This window comes from Clavelina lepadiformis, chromosome 6, assembly GCF_947623445.1.
Source record: "Clavelina lepadiformis chromosome 6, kaClaLepa1.1, whole genome shotgun sequence".
NCBI classification, from domain to species: Eukaryota; Metazoa; Chordata; class Ascidiacea; order Aplousobranchia; family Clavelinidae; genus Clavelina; species Clavelina lepadiformis.
In genome coordinates, this window is record NC_135245.1 from 167,555 (window position 1) to 185,028 (window position 17,474).

General features: G+C 37.6%; 1 protein-coding gene and 1 long non-coding RNA gene across 15 annotated transcripts; both read left to right on the forward strand.

The window, feature by feature from the left end:
* Window positions 1–703: 703 nt before the first annotated feature.
* Window positions 704–3,659, forward strand: LOC143462317 (uncharacterized). Its single transcript, XR_013118148.1, has 4 exons — window positions 704–1,779; window positions 1,963–2,074; window positions 2,413–2,492; window positions 3,530–3,659. It is a non-coding gene; the product is annotated as an uncharacterized LOC143462317 (long non-coding RNA).
* Window positions 3,660–5,186: 1,527 nt separating this feature from the next.
* On the forward strand, window positions 5,187–11,923 carry LOC143462319 (uncharacterized). Of its 14 annotated transcripts, XR_013118158.1 has the most exons (7): window positions 5,187–7,742; window positions 8,509–8,550; window positions 8,633–8,671; window positions 8,819–8,881; window positions 9,038–9,248; window positions 9,514–9,660; window positions 9,820–10,496. XR_013118158.1 is itself a non-coding variant. In XM_076960433.1 (5 exons), the coding sequence occupies exon 5, from the start codon at window positions 10,492–10,494 to the stop codon at window positions 11,131–11,133; it is 642 nt and encodes a 213-aa protein (XP_076816548.1). In that variant the 5' UTR covers window positions 5,187–8,671; window positions 8,819–8,881; window positions 9,038–9,248; window positions 9,514–9,660; window positions 9,820–10,491; the 3' UTR covers window positions 11,134–11,923. The 14 variants fall into 14 exon arrangements, 1 of the variants encoding a protein (XP_076816548.1); XR_013118154.1 differs by having other exon boundaries at window positions 5,187–8,550; XR_013118153.1 differs by lacking the exon at window positions 8,633–8,671 and having other exon boundaries at window positions 5,187–8,346; window positions 8,509–8,590.
* The last annotated feature ends 5,551 nt before the right edge of the window (window positions 11,924–17,474 follow it).

Here is a 17,474-nt window from a genome sequence, read left to right on the forward strand (position 1 = left end):
TTATAGCCTACTAATAATTGCAAAAAGAGTTGGTGAAGCCCAGGTGGAGACTCATAGTATCACCACGCAGCACTAATGTTAATCAATAGCTACACTTCGTTGTAAGTGAATAAATTCGTGTTTTTTATTGTGTTTGTGTTGTGGCTCTTTTAAAACTGGAATTTGTTATATGCGGCTCGAGCATGAAGCAGGTCTGGCCACCCCTGGTGTAGGGTGACCCTACGGGTTTTTCACCTTTATTCATAGATTTCCTTTTGTTTAAAGTAAAATAAAAATAAATTCAAATAATAAATTTACTGAATAATGACAAAAACAGGGACTGGGTAAAACCTGGACACGACGCAATCCGCGGATCGTCCATGGACGGTTGAAAATGGACGATTTTTGCGTAAGCGTCCATGGACGCTTTTACGCAAAACCGACGTTTTCCCGTAATCGTCCATGGACGGTTGTTGAAATAGGCTTAAATCAGTTGTTTTTCGAGATCGTCCATGGACGGTTGAAAATGGACGATTTTTGCGTAAGCGTCCATGGACGCTTTTACGCAAAACCGACGTTTTCCCATAATTGTCCATGGACGGTTGTTGAAATAGGCTTAAATCAGTTGTTTTTCGAGATCGTCCATGGACGATTTTAGGAAAAGCTTAAATAGCGGATATGAGGAAAGCGTCCATGGACAGTTGTGGGATTAGGCTTAAAAAGCGTCCATGGACGATTTTAGGATAAGCTTAAATAGCGAGATGATGAAAATGTCCGTGGACAGTTATGGAATAGGCTTAAATAGTGGATATGATGTAGTGTCCATGGACTGTTTTGGGGTAGGCTTAAATAGTGGATATGATGTACCGGTAGTGTCCATGGACTGTTTTGGGATAGGCTTAAATAGTGCATATGATGAAGTATTCATGGACGGTTATGGGATAGACTTAAATAGCGGATATGATGAAGTATCCATGGACGGTTATGGGATAGGCTTAAATAGTGGATATGATGAAGTATCCATGGACGGTTATGGGATAGGCTTAAATAGTGGATATGATGAAGTATCCATGGACGGTTATGGGATAGGCTTAAATAGTGGATATGATGAAGTATCCATGGACGGTTATAGGATAGGCTTAAATAGTGGATATGATGAAGTATCCATGGACTGTTTTGAGATAGGCTTAAAAAACGTCCATGGACGATTTTAGGAAAAGCTTAAATAGCGAATATGATGAAAGTGTCCATGGACAGTTATGGGATAGGCTTAAATAGTGGATATGATGTCAGCATCCAGCAAGCATGGACAGTTTTGGGGTGATATGCAGAAATGATAGGACATGCAAAGACGTCCATGGGTTTTGGGATAGACTTAAATGATGTATTTTGGATTAACGTCCATTTAAGGGTTTTGGGATCTAGGTTTAAAATTAAATGATGGATATTGGAAAAACGTCCATGTACGGTTTTGGGTTAGGCTAAAGTGATACAGTTATAGGCATCTATAAGCTGGACACGACACAATCCATGGACTGTTGAAAATTTTGAGTAATTATTTCGTGGCATGACCAACTTTTTTATTTATGTGTCTTTACTGTAAATTGTTGTTATTATTCTGATTTAGATATAACATTACTGATCTCAATACATATTACTCTGATATTGTAAGTGTATTTTAGATCATTTTTACGTGCTAATGGCAAATGTTTTTGTGGCACTTGGGATAAATGGATGTTTCAGCATAGCAAACATGAAAGGCAACAAGACAGTTTGAATTGTGGCTCACTTGCTTTAAAGGTATTTTTAGAAAGGATGAATTCAAATTTGTGAAGATTAAGTATATATATAATCACTATTATTATTAGTATATATTATCACTAATTCAAACTATTTGACATCACAATGTGTAATCGTGTATATTCCTAAAATCAAATTGGATTGTAAAAAATAGCTTTTCTATCAATAAGTGGCATATTGCAGGAAGCTCAAAGAATCCTTAATGAAAGTTCTTCCGAGGAATAGATCGATACGGACAGCGAGTCCTGCAAAAAGTATCGCATGGACTTTGGCAATTTACTGCTTGATTCCACCGGTGAGAGGCTGTTGGGCTTTTAATTAGAACTGCAGTATTTGTAGCATGTTGTGACCTTGTTGTTGTTTAAGGTCGTTGAAGTATACCACATAATTTTCCAGAAGAGCACTAAACCATACTTATGTATAAAGTTAATGTAAAAGAGATTTATAGGAAAACCACCAACATTTTTAACCTGACTTTAAACAGATTAACTATTTTGTTCGTTGTTGTATTTGTAACTGGCACATTGTTGGTCTTGAATTTGTTAACTAAATATTTTTAAAAACTGTATACTTCTGTTTTCACAACAAAGTATTTTAATGTAAAAATGCAGATAGATTTATTTCATTTTGCAGACTATGATGTATTGTTGAGTTTTTGCAATATATGCCACAATCAAGACCCATCTGAAATTGACCAGCAAAAGACAGAATGGGTAAACCTTGTTCATCATATAATATATTAACTTAGGCAGATTTAACCATCATTGCATACAGTTTAGTAGGTATTATAAGCTGCAACTATTTTACCACTGTAGTGAAACTATTTCGAACTGGGCAGCGGCAGATATCAGATTTTGGAGAAGTTTATTTTCAGTTTTACTGTGGTCTAGGCCAAATTTTGAACTTTTTACTTTTAGCTTGATACTTCAACAGGACCATGATAATCTCTATCGTCGTTTCTTCGCATGACTTAAACCTGGCACTGATTGTGACATATTTTTTATTGGTTTTTGCATCATATTGCCCAAATTTCAAACTTTTTGCCAGTTTAAATAAAAAGACCTAGCGTCGTTAATGCATTGCAACTGAGTATCGAACACAAGCCATGCACAAAGTTTGCTCATTTGTTTCAGATGTTACTCTATGTTTCTACATTCAGATAATAAATGTCTACGAGCACACAGGTCCAGCAGTGCATAGTTTTATTTTTGTATAATTCCTGTTCTACAACCAAAAATTGTGTACATAAAAATTACTTAACTCAAACACAACTAGAAAATTTAAAATCACTTTTAAAATTCTAGTTGTTTTAATTTTGCACTCGTGGTTCCAAAACACTTATGAAAAAACTAAGTTAATGACTTGTGTTTTTTTTGATAGGTTGTTTTAACTTTATAGAACACCTATACCATGCTCAAGCATATGTGGGCAGTACTGCGGTACTATAGTACCGAATTACTTTTTTCAAGAAATTACAGTCAGTCCCGGTAATCAGTACTTTTCGTGTGATTAGTTAAAATTTAACAAGTTTATGTTCAAAAAACACATGTTAATTACTCCTTAATACCAATTGTAGCATCTGTTGATCTTTTTTAATCTAGAAGTGTCAAGCAAAATTGCGAACAAGTAACCTTTACCGCAGCAAATATTGCATTTGCTGCAGCATCTTTTACACGAAAAGTGCTGTCTGTTCACCTCTTTGCTTAAGAGATCACTTTACAGGATTTAATTGTCTATATTGTTTTTTCAGATTGAATGCAGTCTTTGTTGTCGATGGGTTCATCAGAATTGTGTACCATTAATACAGTATTTGTCGCAGGAATATTTTTGCAGCACCTGCAAAAAAGAATAAATGGATTAATACAAATTTTTGTGTTTGACGCGAAAGTGAATATATTCAATTTTAAGCAATATATGACGAAATAAAATCGAGATTAGGTGTTACCAGGGCCGGATTAAGGCGGGGGCTGATGGGGCTGCAGCCCCAGGTCCACACCCAAATATAGGCCCACCACTGCACTAAGTCAATGAAACAACTAAGGTAGCCTAGGCTAATACAAATCTCCCAGCTATTATTGAAAACACAGTCCATGCACTGTAAAACCCAACCTGGTTATTATGACGCAACAATCAAAATTGCGTAAATAAATAAAAAATCATTTGCGTTCGTCTATGAGGCAGAAAAGGTTGAATTCCTTAGCTATACTCTGCATCGAAAACGACATTTTGCAAAAAATAGACACCGATGACATTATTAAGAGCTTTGCATTGTCTAAATCCAGAAAATGCATCATTTGAATGTGTGCATACAAAGTAAATATATACTTTGTTTATGTATTAATATTTGTTTTTCGTTTCAATTGTGGTTAGTTTTTAGTACAACGAATAGAATAAAAAATAGGCCTCTGACTATCATAGAGCCCCAGGCCCATAAAAAGCTTAATCCGGTCCTGGGTGTTACGCTGCTCACAGTTATAGTAAAATATGTACAATTTAACACATTAAGCTTGAGTGATGATGAAAACAACTTGGTTAAAGTCTTTAATCACATAATTTAAAAAGTTTTTGGAATTGGAGTTTATTCAGACCCAGATTGGAAAGTTCGCTGTTCTTGGGTGAGAAATCCCCTGTGCTACATTATGAAAGAATAGCCATTGTACGCCCAATTAATTATATTCCTCCCCCGCGTTCACATTCAAATACTGAGTGAGTTTTTACTGGATTGACGATGATGGTCACTTCTCTCCTGTCAGCTCATCTTATAACAAAAATCGTTCATGGATGCTTTTTAAGCCCATCTCAAAACAGTCCATGGACACTTCATCAAATCCACTATTTCAGCCTATGCCATAACTGTCCAAGGATACTTTCATCATATGCACTATTTAAGCCTATCCCATAACCATCCATGGATACTTCATCATATCCACTATTTAAGCCTATCCCATAACCGTCCATGGATACTTCATCATATCCACTATTTAAGCCTATCCCATAATGGTCCAGGGATACTTCATCATCTCGCTATTTAAGCTTTTCCTAAAATCGTCCATGGACGCTTTTTAAGCCTATCCCACAACCGTCAATCGACGATTTCCCTATTTCCGCTATTTAAGCTTTTCCTAAACTCGTCCATGGACGCTTACGCAAAAATCGTCCATTTTCAACCCTCCATGGACGATCTCGAAAACACTGCTTTAAACTTATCCTAAAAACTACCCATGGACGCTTTGTTAAAAAATAACTCATTTAAGCCTATTTCAATAACCGTCCATGGACGATTAAGGGAAAACGTCGGATTTGCGTAAAAGCGTCCATGGACGCTTACGCAAAAATCGTCCATTTTCAACCGTCCATGGACGATCCGCGGATTGCGTCGTGTCCAGGTTTTACCCAGTGCCACAAAAACATAGTCTAAGCCAGGGGTGGCGAAACTGCGGCTCTTTAATGAATTATCATTGTTGAATTAGACATGCATTTTCCCGTCTAGACGAGTTGTTTGATCAGATTATGAAACAATGCGTTCTATCTCATGTAGTACCAATGGACTCATTGTAGTAATGATGGACACTTTAGTTAAGTAAATTGTCAGATTGAAGCTGTACTTCAGGGCTGACCTAGTTTTAAGTCTTGGTTATGGTTATACTAATAATTGTAAATTGCAAAAAGAGTTGGAGAAGCCCAGCAGGTGGAGACTGGAGAGTGAGATAAAAGTGAGTGAGAAATTTTCTGATAATTTTGACTTCACACCAAGACTAGGCTAGCTCGGTTGCATGCAAATGCTAGACGATCATATATGAATAAATATTGTGCTCATGATCGTGTTGCTGCGGAAGAGGTGGAATTTATGGACAATGATGATTTTCCTTTTTGTTTTTGATCTCAGAAGATCACTGCCTAATTAGTTTCTTAGACAACTTTGTGATTTATATTCATAAATGTTTGTCATTTGATAATGGTACAGTAACTGTGGGCATAGGCGCCGAAGTTTACAAAATGTAGGGCGGAAAAGTTAATGGGTTCATATGTTTGGGAATTCCCCATGTCAAGGATTGTTGTAAAAACACAAAATAACATAAAATATACTTCTAATCAACGTTATTTGCGACAACAACCATGCTACAAGTTTTTGCTTTTTATAAAAATTCTAGACTTGTTGGTTATGCTAACCTAACACTTATAGCTCAATTGTATTTATCGTCCGTGATTTTCTGCACCTCTTCTAGTTTTGCTCTCCCTATTCTCTTTAAACACTTCGCATGCGTCGTCCCAAGGTTATTTTTGGTCATTATGTTTGTCTGTACAGACGTAACACCAGAGATGGGAAAACACTTCCAACAAAAGCATATCAGTCGAATCCGGTTAATTGCATAGTCAATTTGCCAAGCCTTTTTATGCGATTAAACGAATTATGCGTTTATGCAAAGGTGCAAATTCCACTTATTTTCTTACTTGACGTGCGATGCTGGTCACGTGTAAAAACGTCAATACGCAAAACACTAACGTTTATTGTGTATAGCGATCATTCATTCATTCAAGCACGCAAAAGATGAAAACATGCTTTCTTGCATTTGTGTTTTTAAGCGAACAAATGTGGCCATGTCCGCCCCTTCAAACTGTAGTCGTTGGCGAATTGTATGAAGTACATGCAGAACTTCTTTATTTTTTGGTGTTGTCACAACGATTGCGTCAGCAGAGCTTTCTTTATTGTTCTCGTCTTTTTCAACTTGTATGTTTCGTAAAACTTCTTCACATATTACGGCATCATCTTAACGCAATGCTTAAATGAAACTAAAACAGTGCGAATGTTAATATGAGCGTATTGATAGCCACATGTTAATACTTAAATTGAGCATTGTTGGTTTCATTGTTTCATAACAAAGCGCAGTACAAGTCACAAAGCTTATGCATTGCGTGTGCGCTCCCAGTGCGCGTTGTTTTCAATTTTATCTTTTAAAAACTTTTGAATAATCGAATAAATTATCTTCATTTTTATTCAATTAAGCGGATTATGCAATAAACCGTTATGCGATAAACCGAAGTATTGTCTTTATAAATGATAGACTACGCCTACGGTTTGGGACTTGCGCCCTTTATGCGATAAAACGAATTATGTGATTATCCAGAATGCAATTAACCGGATTTGACTGTATAACCTTTTGAACATAAAATCGCTATTATTTGTTAGAAAAATCCACCCTGTCCACCCAAGTTCGGCGCCCGTGACTGTGGGTATGAGACACTGTGTTAACATTGCCTATTTGCACGTATGATACGGTAACTAGCTTATTTGTTGTAATTTATCATTTCCTTGATTTTAACACTATGAGTCTATGACAAGTGCTTCAATGTTTTGCAGACAGTATTCCACTAACTGTAAAATTAATATTGCAATTTTTTAATGTTTTTGTGATGTTAGTTATGACATTTGGCAGCCTAATGTACTTGTAAAGGAATATTTCGCACTGTGAGTTGTTTACTGTGATGCTGTATCGTACTGTGAGTTGTTTTTTTTTTTTAAATAATTTTTCGGTTAGAAGATGTCTTATGATGGCTTGCTTTAGTTTGATAGAGTTTGCTTGGTGTATATAGGGTATGATAACATGTATGGCTCAGCTTCACCACTAAAATTCAGATAATTGAGGTAAGATAACCCTGGTGGTTTATATTCTGACTTAGTTGTTGAGTATAAGCACCAAAGAATGTTATCTGCTATTGCTCTTGTTATAAATTCAACATTACTGATATATTCAATTAGTGGAAACACAAACGTCAGTAAATGTTGAACTACTTTAGTTCTGGTGCTTTTGAACTGAAACTAAAGTAGCTATAAAGTGCTATAAAACTGCCAAAATTTCTTTTTTTTTTTGTTCAAACTGCGTAGGGAGATATAGGGTTTTGTTAGGTGTTTTGAGTGGCAACACTGGTTTGGATTGAGGATGTAACATTCAGAAGATAAGAAGGCACGCAAAAACTGGTGTTTTGGTGGATTTTAAACTGTAGTTTGGTTTATTAGTAATGCTGCTGAAAAGCGGTTATAGACTTGACGCAAATGCAAGTGCTACATGCACCAATTGCAGTTCAGTTACATCGTAATATGAAACAGGCGCATGCACATGACTCGTTGATCGGTTGATGTGCATCTCTGTCTCACACCAGACTACGTAAAGAGTTTGGAATAAGCTAATGACCTTTGTCACTGTGTGTTTTGCAGAGTTAATGCTGCGTCATTTTACGTAAGGCAGTTTATTTTCTGTTTCAAGATTATGAATCAATATTCAACAAAAGTATAGTCTATAGTTCAAACCATTTGGCACGAAAAAGATATCCACTATATTTTGAGTGCTCGGCAAAAATTCGATATAAAATGTGCCCTGTAAGAACGAAATGCATACGAGTCGTGCAAGCAAAGTCAATATCTGAAGAGGTTCATTAATAGGCTAGGTGTCCAAGACTGCCAAGTTTTGTAACTTTATCTTGAGCGAAACATGTATTTTAGACGGGGTGGTCAAAAAGCCCCTCATGTTTTTTTTGAGTGTCTCTGGCACTCGCGAAAATAGAGTTAAGGTGTGTAATTTTGCACATGTATTGTACAATAGTTTCTAATTTGACTAATAACAACATTTAACACCACCACCTGTTCCAGAAATGCCTAACACCCAGGAAATAAGGAATATATTATTCTTGATATTGCTGTTATTATAAATTTTATGTAATGTTTTAAAACAGATATGGGCTACGTATGAGACAATCTTCATATTAATATTCAAGGTGAAAAAATGAAAGTATTTTGTCTTTTCCAAATTTAGAGGTGATAAGCTATGCTAGGCCTATCAATTTTTTGTTTTTGCAGTGCAAATACTTCTTTTACGACACCAATCCTAGTATCAAGGTAGATAACCTTGATATGCAATGTTTATATAGTACTGTACTGACTGCAATCTTTGTTTTGTGGTGCCAATATCAGAGCAATATAGTATTCGTATTTCACTAAATGCAGCATTTGATACTAACAATATACATTTCATGTTTTTTGCAGTTCTGTGACTTTTCAACAAACCGATAATCAGGCAAGTGCTTCACATCAATTGCTCACAGAATGGTAAGTTCAAGTTGTACTGAACTAAATAAATTTTCCTAGAAAAACTAGATGTAAAAAGGAGTAAAGTAAAAGTTTTTTTGTAAAATACTTTGGTGGGATACCAATTATTATCATATGTCACAAGCTCTTGGTAATGTTGTGCAAATATTTGAACAGTGATAGACAATCTACTATTCTTTTACTGGAAAGAATTTGGGGACAAGCATAACAAAACACTCTAATGCTCCAGTCTCTTCATCGCCGATTTGTTGAAGGGCAGATACCATCAACTTCTTCGGTGGAACACTTCAACTTGCCGATTGGTTCATTTGAAGATTTTGATAGGGTGGAGCCACTGCTGGCAGAGAAATCACAAGCGAGTGTTCTTGTAAGTGCAATATTTAGGTTAATATCCAAGTTACTGATAATACAGTAATACGAATATCGAATATTTTCATCTCTATAATCTAATTGCTATGGGGGACTACCCTGACATTTTTTCACTTACAACTTTGATAATGCTTCCATGTAAAAGCATGGTTACAACACAGTAATTACTTGAATGGTCACAATAAACTATGCCTTTGTAAACAGTAACATAATGCCACCAAACAACTGATTCTTATCAGGATTTATTTTGATTTCCTATCTAGCAACAATAGGTGACATAACAGGGAAAGTTGTTATCAGCACGATTCTGAGCAAATTGTTGACATCTGAACTGGCAACCAGTCTTAATTGGATGGGAAAGGGTCACAAGAGAGGAATGCATTCATCACAACTCGCAAAAGCTGCTATAGGTGAATAAGTCAAAATTGAGTTTGCTAAGTCCTGTTTTGATTTTTTTAGGTTGCTTACTGCTTCATTGTTTTAAGATGTATTGTGATTGTTATTTACTATTATCTGTCCATGATGTTTACTCCAATACAGTATTTAGTTTTGATGTCATTATACTTTAGATGCTGCCAAGAATTCTGGTATCAAGGAAGCAGAGAGTATCTGCGAGGTCAAGAAATGTGAAAAACGCTAGTGACAGGAAAGGGGGAAGTCGAAAAAGAATGAAGAATAAGGGGATCACGTCAATTGACCGTGAACAAATTCACCGGCGACAACTGGTAGTGGTCAACTGACCGGCAACAAATTGGCCGGCGATCAAATTAACCGTGACGTAAATTGGCCGGCGATGAAATTAACCGTCGATAAATTGGCCGGCGATCAAATTAACCGGCGACAAATTGGCCGGCGGTCTAGGTCAAAATTCTAATTCACTATCTAGTCGCGCATCAGCTTTAATCCCAGCCAATTTAGTATGTGTATTGCAGTCTTTCGCACAACTTTTTTTGCAGTATGACTCAGGAGCTGAAGAAAATAGGATATTAATTTTTGGCACCGAAGAGAGCAAAAGAGTACTAGAATTATCAGAAAACTGGCAAGCTGATGGGACGTTCAAGGTTACCGCGCCAATATTTTCACAGGTTTACTCTATCCATGCTTCACGACATGGCGACCTTGTCCCAGCGTTGTACTGTTTACTACCGAACAAAGCACAAGAAACATATGAGCGGTTATTTCGCGCAGCGTGGCAACTGATACCAAATGCACATCCAACAAGTTTTTTGGTTGATTTTGAAATGTCTGCAATAAATGCAATTCGGATGGTTTTTGACTATGATGACCTCACAGTAAGTGGTTGCTTTTTTCATTTAAATCAAAATGTCAGGAAGCACATGCAGCAAATCGGACTTCACAGAAGGTATCAAAATGATCCAGAATTTGCACTACTGCTGCGTCACATACCGGCTTTGGCATTTGTTCCAATACAGCATCTGATTGAGGCTTTTGAAACATTAGAGGAAGTTGTGCCTGATGAAATGCTTCCGCTTCTCGACTACTTTGAGCGTACTTACATCGGGCGTCGCTTTCGGACTCTCCGACGAGACCCGCCATATTCACATGACTTCTGGAACGTCCATGTTCGGGTGTTAAATGGCGACGCCAGAACCAACATCAAAGTTGAAGGTCACCACAATCTAATAAACAAGATGTTATCAATGCAACACCCAACCATTTGGAAATTTATAGAAGCTTTGAGGAAATTGCAGAACATAAACAAAAACAAGATTGAGGCGCTCTGTGCCCAAGGGCCTCCTGCCAAAAGGAGAAAATACAAGGATCTGGATGCGCGACTTAAAACCATCGTTGAAGATTTTGCAAACCGTGACATATTAGATTTTCTCAGAGGCATCGCCCACAACCTACAATTTGCGCAATGAACTTCCTTATTTGTCAAATAACAGTTTGTGTAAATTTTAGTGCCCTTATTATGTAGTGTCATATGTGTTTTGCGGTGAAGTTCTTTTGATGTTGTTACTCGTATTTCCGGAAATATTTCTGTTTATTTCAATAAATGTTTCAATTTGTATTGAAATAAAAACAAATTTTGTTAAAAAAAGGAAATAGTTACAAACAAATATTTACTTTACATATCACATACTACCATCAACTTAAACACAATAATTCAGCACTTGCACGGTCAATTTACCTCCCGGTCAATTTTCATTCCGGTCAGTTAGTTGGTTCTAGGTCAATTTCGTCACGGTTAGTTTGTTCGCGGTCCCTTTACATCACGGTCAGTTTGTTCGCGGTCAATTTACGTCACGTTCAGTTGTCCCGGTGAGTTTGTTCGCGGTCAATTTCCCACGGTCAATTGTCATGGAACCTGACGCAGATGAATCGAAGTTCATAAAATATACTTGTTTGTCTTCATCTTTCCGTTCTTTATCTAAAACATTTTTGTAATCAAAATTATTGCAATATGTTTCTTTACCAACTACAAAAGTTAAACGCTCTGCAATACATGATATGAACATCAAGCACGTATGCCACACAGCTTACCCAACTTATTCTTGGTTCCACGACAATTGACCGCGAACAAACTCACCGGGGACAACTGATTCATTCGATTCATCTGCGTCAAGTGATGATAGCGATGCTTTGCAGTAAAATATTGTGTTTGCTGTTTCAAGATTGAAAAAATAAACTTTTGCTCAAATGCATAAAAACGCTGTGTGTTAGTGATTGTTGGTAGGCCCAACGTCGGCTCGTGGGAGATCGTAGCTAGCGCGCCAACCTAGGTCCGACAAAGATTTTGTAGCCCTCTACCCGACGTAAGCCCGCTGGACAAAAAGGCGTTGGCCCTTCAGCGATTAATTATTATCGGTAGTGGGCCGCCAGAAGCAAGCTATCGGCCCGTGTGCGCGAGCGACGTGCTATCTGGGCTACTATTAGACTTGCCAAAATTAAACTGAGGCTGCTGAATAAGAGCAGTTTTGACTGGGCTATTTATAAAAATTCTGCTGGTGCAGCCCACGTTACAAGCGATAGAATAAATGCATTTATATCTATCTATCTATGTATCTATCGTATGGTGGGGTAAGTGCTGCTGCGATTTGTTATAATTAGGACGATTATTCTTTGATTAAAAGTCAAAAATTTGTAAAATTTACAGGGTTAGGTCAAAAATTGTTTACAAATTGCATTGTCTTGGTGTCATAGAGGTTGCACTGTAGGTGAACTTGTCATTTTACATTGTACACCTTGTAACCTACTTTATACTGTTGTAAATGGCCCATGGTCTACTTATTGTGAATCAGCTCTTGCTTCGGTTTTGCTTTAGATGCTTCATGTATCTTTAGTTTACAGTCTAGACCAGTGGTTCCCAAACTTTTTCAGCTTGTGGCACACTAGAAAAATTAGAAAACGCTTGCGGCACACTTACAAGAGAAGAAATGTTGCTTTAAAAAATTACCCTACTCTATCGACAATGCCATAATTGGTTTCATCGTCACATGTGCTTATTTCTCAGCTATTGAAGCAGTTAGAAAGCTTTTAAGTCGCATATGCTTGTCTGCATGCCTTATTTTAAATATTTATACAGTTCTTTCCCAAAATTCCACAAAGATTCGCGGCACACCTGAGAATCTGTGGCGGCACACAGTTTGGGAATCACTGGTCTAGACAAATGTATTTAATAGTTTTTGTTGTGTCTTAGTTGCAGCTTTTTTTGGCAGTGATTTGTAATTAGCTCATTTCCCTTTTTAGAATAGGCAAGGTCTGTGTTCAGATTTTTGCCCTTCTTTGCTTCAATAAATTTTAAATTTTTGTACAAAATTGCGGAATTAAATTGTTTGCAAAGTCAATAAGCTGAACATCGGTTATTACTTTGAAGCCTATCTATGAACCATGCCCATAATGAAAGCTTTTGCTTCGCCAATTTATCGACGGTTAATTTCATCGCCGGCCAATTTGTTGCCGGTCAGTTGACCACTACCAGTTGTCGCCGGTGAGTTTGTTCACGGTCACTTCTCGTGATCCCGCTTTTAACCACGACGCAATGAAAACTTTTCTCTACAGCGGCTTCATGGCCGGAAAGTGAACCCGCTACCTTCATGCTATAAGGCACAACTTTCACAATCAAGCTAAACTACCCCTTTTGTTTTGGTTCAAATTTTAAATATATATCATTCAATATGCTCTATACGCGGCCGGGTCATGGCTGGATAAGGAACGATATCAGGAGAAAGTAACTCGGTCCAGGGCCTTAAGCCACCACCTTCGTTCCATCACGAACCATCACGACCGGTCCACTTCATCTTTTTATCGGAGCTTAAAAGTCCAGGTCGATTCAACCGATCCCTTATTTAATTAACATGGGAAATATGAACGCAAATTTAAGGAACTCGTATGACGTTTCCACAAAAGAGCTGATTGGAAATTTGGCGATGATTAATCGCGAAGACGTTTGATTGGTTAGTTGAAAACATCTGTAATTAGCGCGCGACGCGCGGAATGTAAGGCGACGTCACAAGAGCATAAAGAAGCTTGTGGTCATTTCATTTTGACGGTAGCTGAGAAGGTCGCAATTGAGAGGACTTATGCGTTGGCTTGATCAGCTCAGTATTACAGTGCAAAGTGAAAGCTTTCCTTGGTACATCTGTAGAGTTGAACGTTCAATATTTTGTTGATAGTGATGAATATGTTTATAACAAAAATAATTCAAAAATAAGCTTTACATCTGCACTTGCAGTATATACATATAGTATAGTATATTATACGTATTAACATTATTAGGTCTTAGACGATTGAGAAGTCTGTAAGACTGTCCATTTGATATTTTTATTTGATTGTAAACAATTCCTGTCGACTTATATTTAAACTGGTGTAAATCTAGCCCAGTTATGTACTGTAATTGCAAGTTATCTTTCAAACTGGTTTGATACGACCTTAGCTGGTTATATTTTTGTAACAAAGCCAGCACGTAAATTAACTTTATTTCGGAAGTATAAATACCGGTTTAGCTTTGATCAAAATTATCAAAATTTTAAAATGGAAAAAAGTTCTTAACTCGAGCAATTAATATTTTTACAGGTCCAGGCAATGGTTCTCCGATCAAATCTCAACATTCTGGCACTTCCTGGGAAAGTTCCTTTTTTCAGCACAGTAACGTTTCCATATTTATACACAGGGGCGCCGGAAAGAAAGGTTGAATGGGTTTATGCAGCTTGTGACTTATGAATAACACTAAAACAGGTTCTTGGTAAATATATACCACAATAAGTTTACAGCGTATTCATAAAAAATTTGATTCATAAACAACTCGCAAAAATAAATTCTGTCCTTTGTGGTGAATCCATTCTATTCATGTGTTCAGTGGAATAGTTCAATCATAATGTTTTTGTTGAATTTTATATTCTTAAATTATTTTACGCTGTAACTATTTCGCTGAAAAACCATTACTTCAAAGCTACATTTTCCTTAACCTAACCGGTATAACATATAGTTAAGTTTATTGATCATCTGTTTAATAAAATGTGAAGTAACTTATTAATTAATTATGGTACCGAAGTATTAGTGGCATAGTAAAGTGATTTTTATTATAAACTCTTGGACACTGATTTATAAAACGTTTTCGCACTAAACGGTGCTAATGATTAAACTCCAACTGAGCTTTCAACCACGATGCAATGAAAACTTTTTTCTCTGCAATTGCTGCATGGCCGGGAATCGAACCCGCTACCTTCATGCTGTAAGGCAAAACTTTTACAACCAAGCTAAACTACCTGTTTTATTTTGGTTCAATTTTTAAATATATATCATTCGGAATCGGCTTGCCAAGTAAAAAACATCTTCCCACTAATGTTGCCACTTCACCCGAATCCCCGGCCGGCGCCTCAGTCCCAGACATTGTTGGTGGCTTAAGGCCGTTATCTTACTGATGGGGTTGGGGTTAGGGAAGGGATTAGGAAGGGAGGGTGGGGTTGGGGTGGGGTTTAAAGGGTTTAGAATGGCCCAAGGCCGAGGGATAGGACACAGAGCGACCTAAGGCCATGGATTGGTTAAGAGTGGCTTATGACCTTTGTTGGGTTAAGAGCGGCTTACGGTCGGGGTTTAATCTATCGCGGCTTACGGCCGTAATTAAAGCTTAAGCGGCTTATGGCCTTGAATTGGGCTAGAATGGCTTATGGCCGGGGATCGAACCTGGAACCTATCGCGCCGAGTGCAATGTCGAAGAATACGAGCTACGAAGTGGCAACTGTAGACGAGGGCAAATTTACGTATTTAACCGGGCATCAGGTGTTTGTTCTTCAAAAAAGGAAAGGTATCAGCAAGGGATTCGAACCCGAGACCCATTACATCGAATGAATTTCAGCTGTAACCGAGCTATGAAACGTTATCCTTCAGTTCAGTTGAAAATATATATCACCATAAAACTTTTTTTTAAAGAAGCGGTTCCTGTAGAACCTATTTCTTCAACTGATAGGAAAGTTTGGCCTGAAGTTTCTCGCGCTGCAATGTAGGACTGGGATAGCTCGTGATATTATTCACGAAACTCGAAGGTAAAGGTCCTGGGTTCAGGTCCTTTGAAAATTGAAGCCAAATGTATATATTTTCTTTTCAAACGAAACTACCGAAGCGTCGTTCTTGGTCATATTTGTTAAACTACTTTGTTCGCATGTGCCACTTCGTAGCTCGTGTGCATAGACACTGCACTCGGTTCCATAGGTTCCAGGTTCGATCCTGGCCTTGGTGGAATAAAACGCCATATGGTGGAGGTAGAAACCGGATCCAAGACGTCTAAAGAGGAGGCGCCGAGCAATCCCAGGAGCTGACAGGGTCATGCGAGGTCGCCAGCCAGGATCGTGGTAAGGGCCATGGAGAGTCAATGCGGGCTATTATACTATTATTATTATATATATTATGCTATTATACTGTAATAATCTCCCACACGCGTTGTCATGGTCACTGAGCAGACGTTCTCCGGGCGCATATAATTGACACCAAAGCCATTGCAAGACGCTTCAGGTGTCACGCTTGATTGCTTTTTGACGTCCACTTACACCAAAAAACCTGAAATGTTTTTTCATGACGATTTTGTGTTCAATTGTCTTTGTATCGTATTACAAGAATCGTTGCTTGAAAACGACAATGTCACCCATTTTTCCTGTATGAAAGACCTGCGGTCGAATATCCGGCTTCTTATAGACCACGACTCCAACCTGCACAGTGCACACCGTATTGTAAACTACTCTCTAGCTGTTTGCAATGAAGGAAGCGTCAAACACCAAAAAATGCCTTAAAATTTTTGTTTGTTTTATTATACAGTAAATTTACCGGTACTAAAAGACCGATTGTCACTTTAGTATGCTTTGGACTACCATTCCATAAAATGCCATCAAAAAAACCATGATTTAAACTTTTTTTTACAGGGGCGCAAAATAAACACTGGAATTTTTGGTCTAAAAAACCCAATTTTAACCACTTAAATGCTAATTTTTACCTAAATTCTGCACGCGACCTGGGACATTGAAGCACGCCAACTGCTAGGGTAATTTGCAGGCTAGAAAACAACACCAACAGCCAATCACTGCATTGGTCTAAACATGTTTTTTAAAGACCTACGTAGGGCGTCCAACAAAATCATAGAGATCTTAGGTTTAGGTTGTAATGAAAAGTGGTGTATGGTACCTTAACCTGTAAGGTTTACCCACTTCACTACAAAGGTTACACAACAATGACAACTGTATATTCTGATTATATTGAAGCTTCATTGAACGAATACATCAAGATAGAACATTGGGACAGCTACATAATAAAGTCGACCACTTTCTAGGGTTAACTTAGTAGACTGTGACGCAATGAATAGCTATAAATGAAAGAATAACTCACGTCACGATTTATAACGATCCACAGGAAGTCATGCATAGGCGACACGTAACGCAACGCTTCGCAAAGTAGATTTCTCAAACCAGGAAGTATATATTATTTTCCATCTGTGTGGTATAATATGCACCGTACATCACAAGGTGTTTGACGCCCCCTGAAGGTCGACTGGTCGATCAATTGAATTCAACCCAGGACGACCAAACTAAGCTCTTTACGTTGAATTGACCAATGCAATTAATCGAAAGATCCAGCATGGTATCCTAACAAAATCACATATCTCTTACTCTCTCAATAGAATGTTAAAATCAAGATTGCAATTTTGGGCAAAAAAACTCAAATTTCACCAACAATTTAGGCGAACTTACACATTCCACCTGCAAGTTTTTAATGT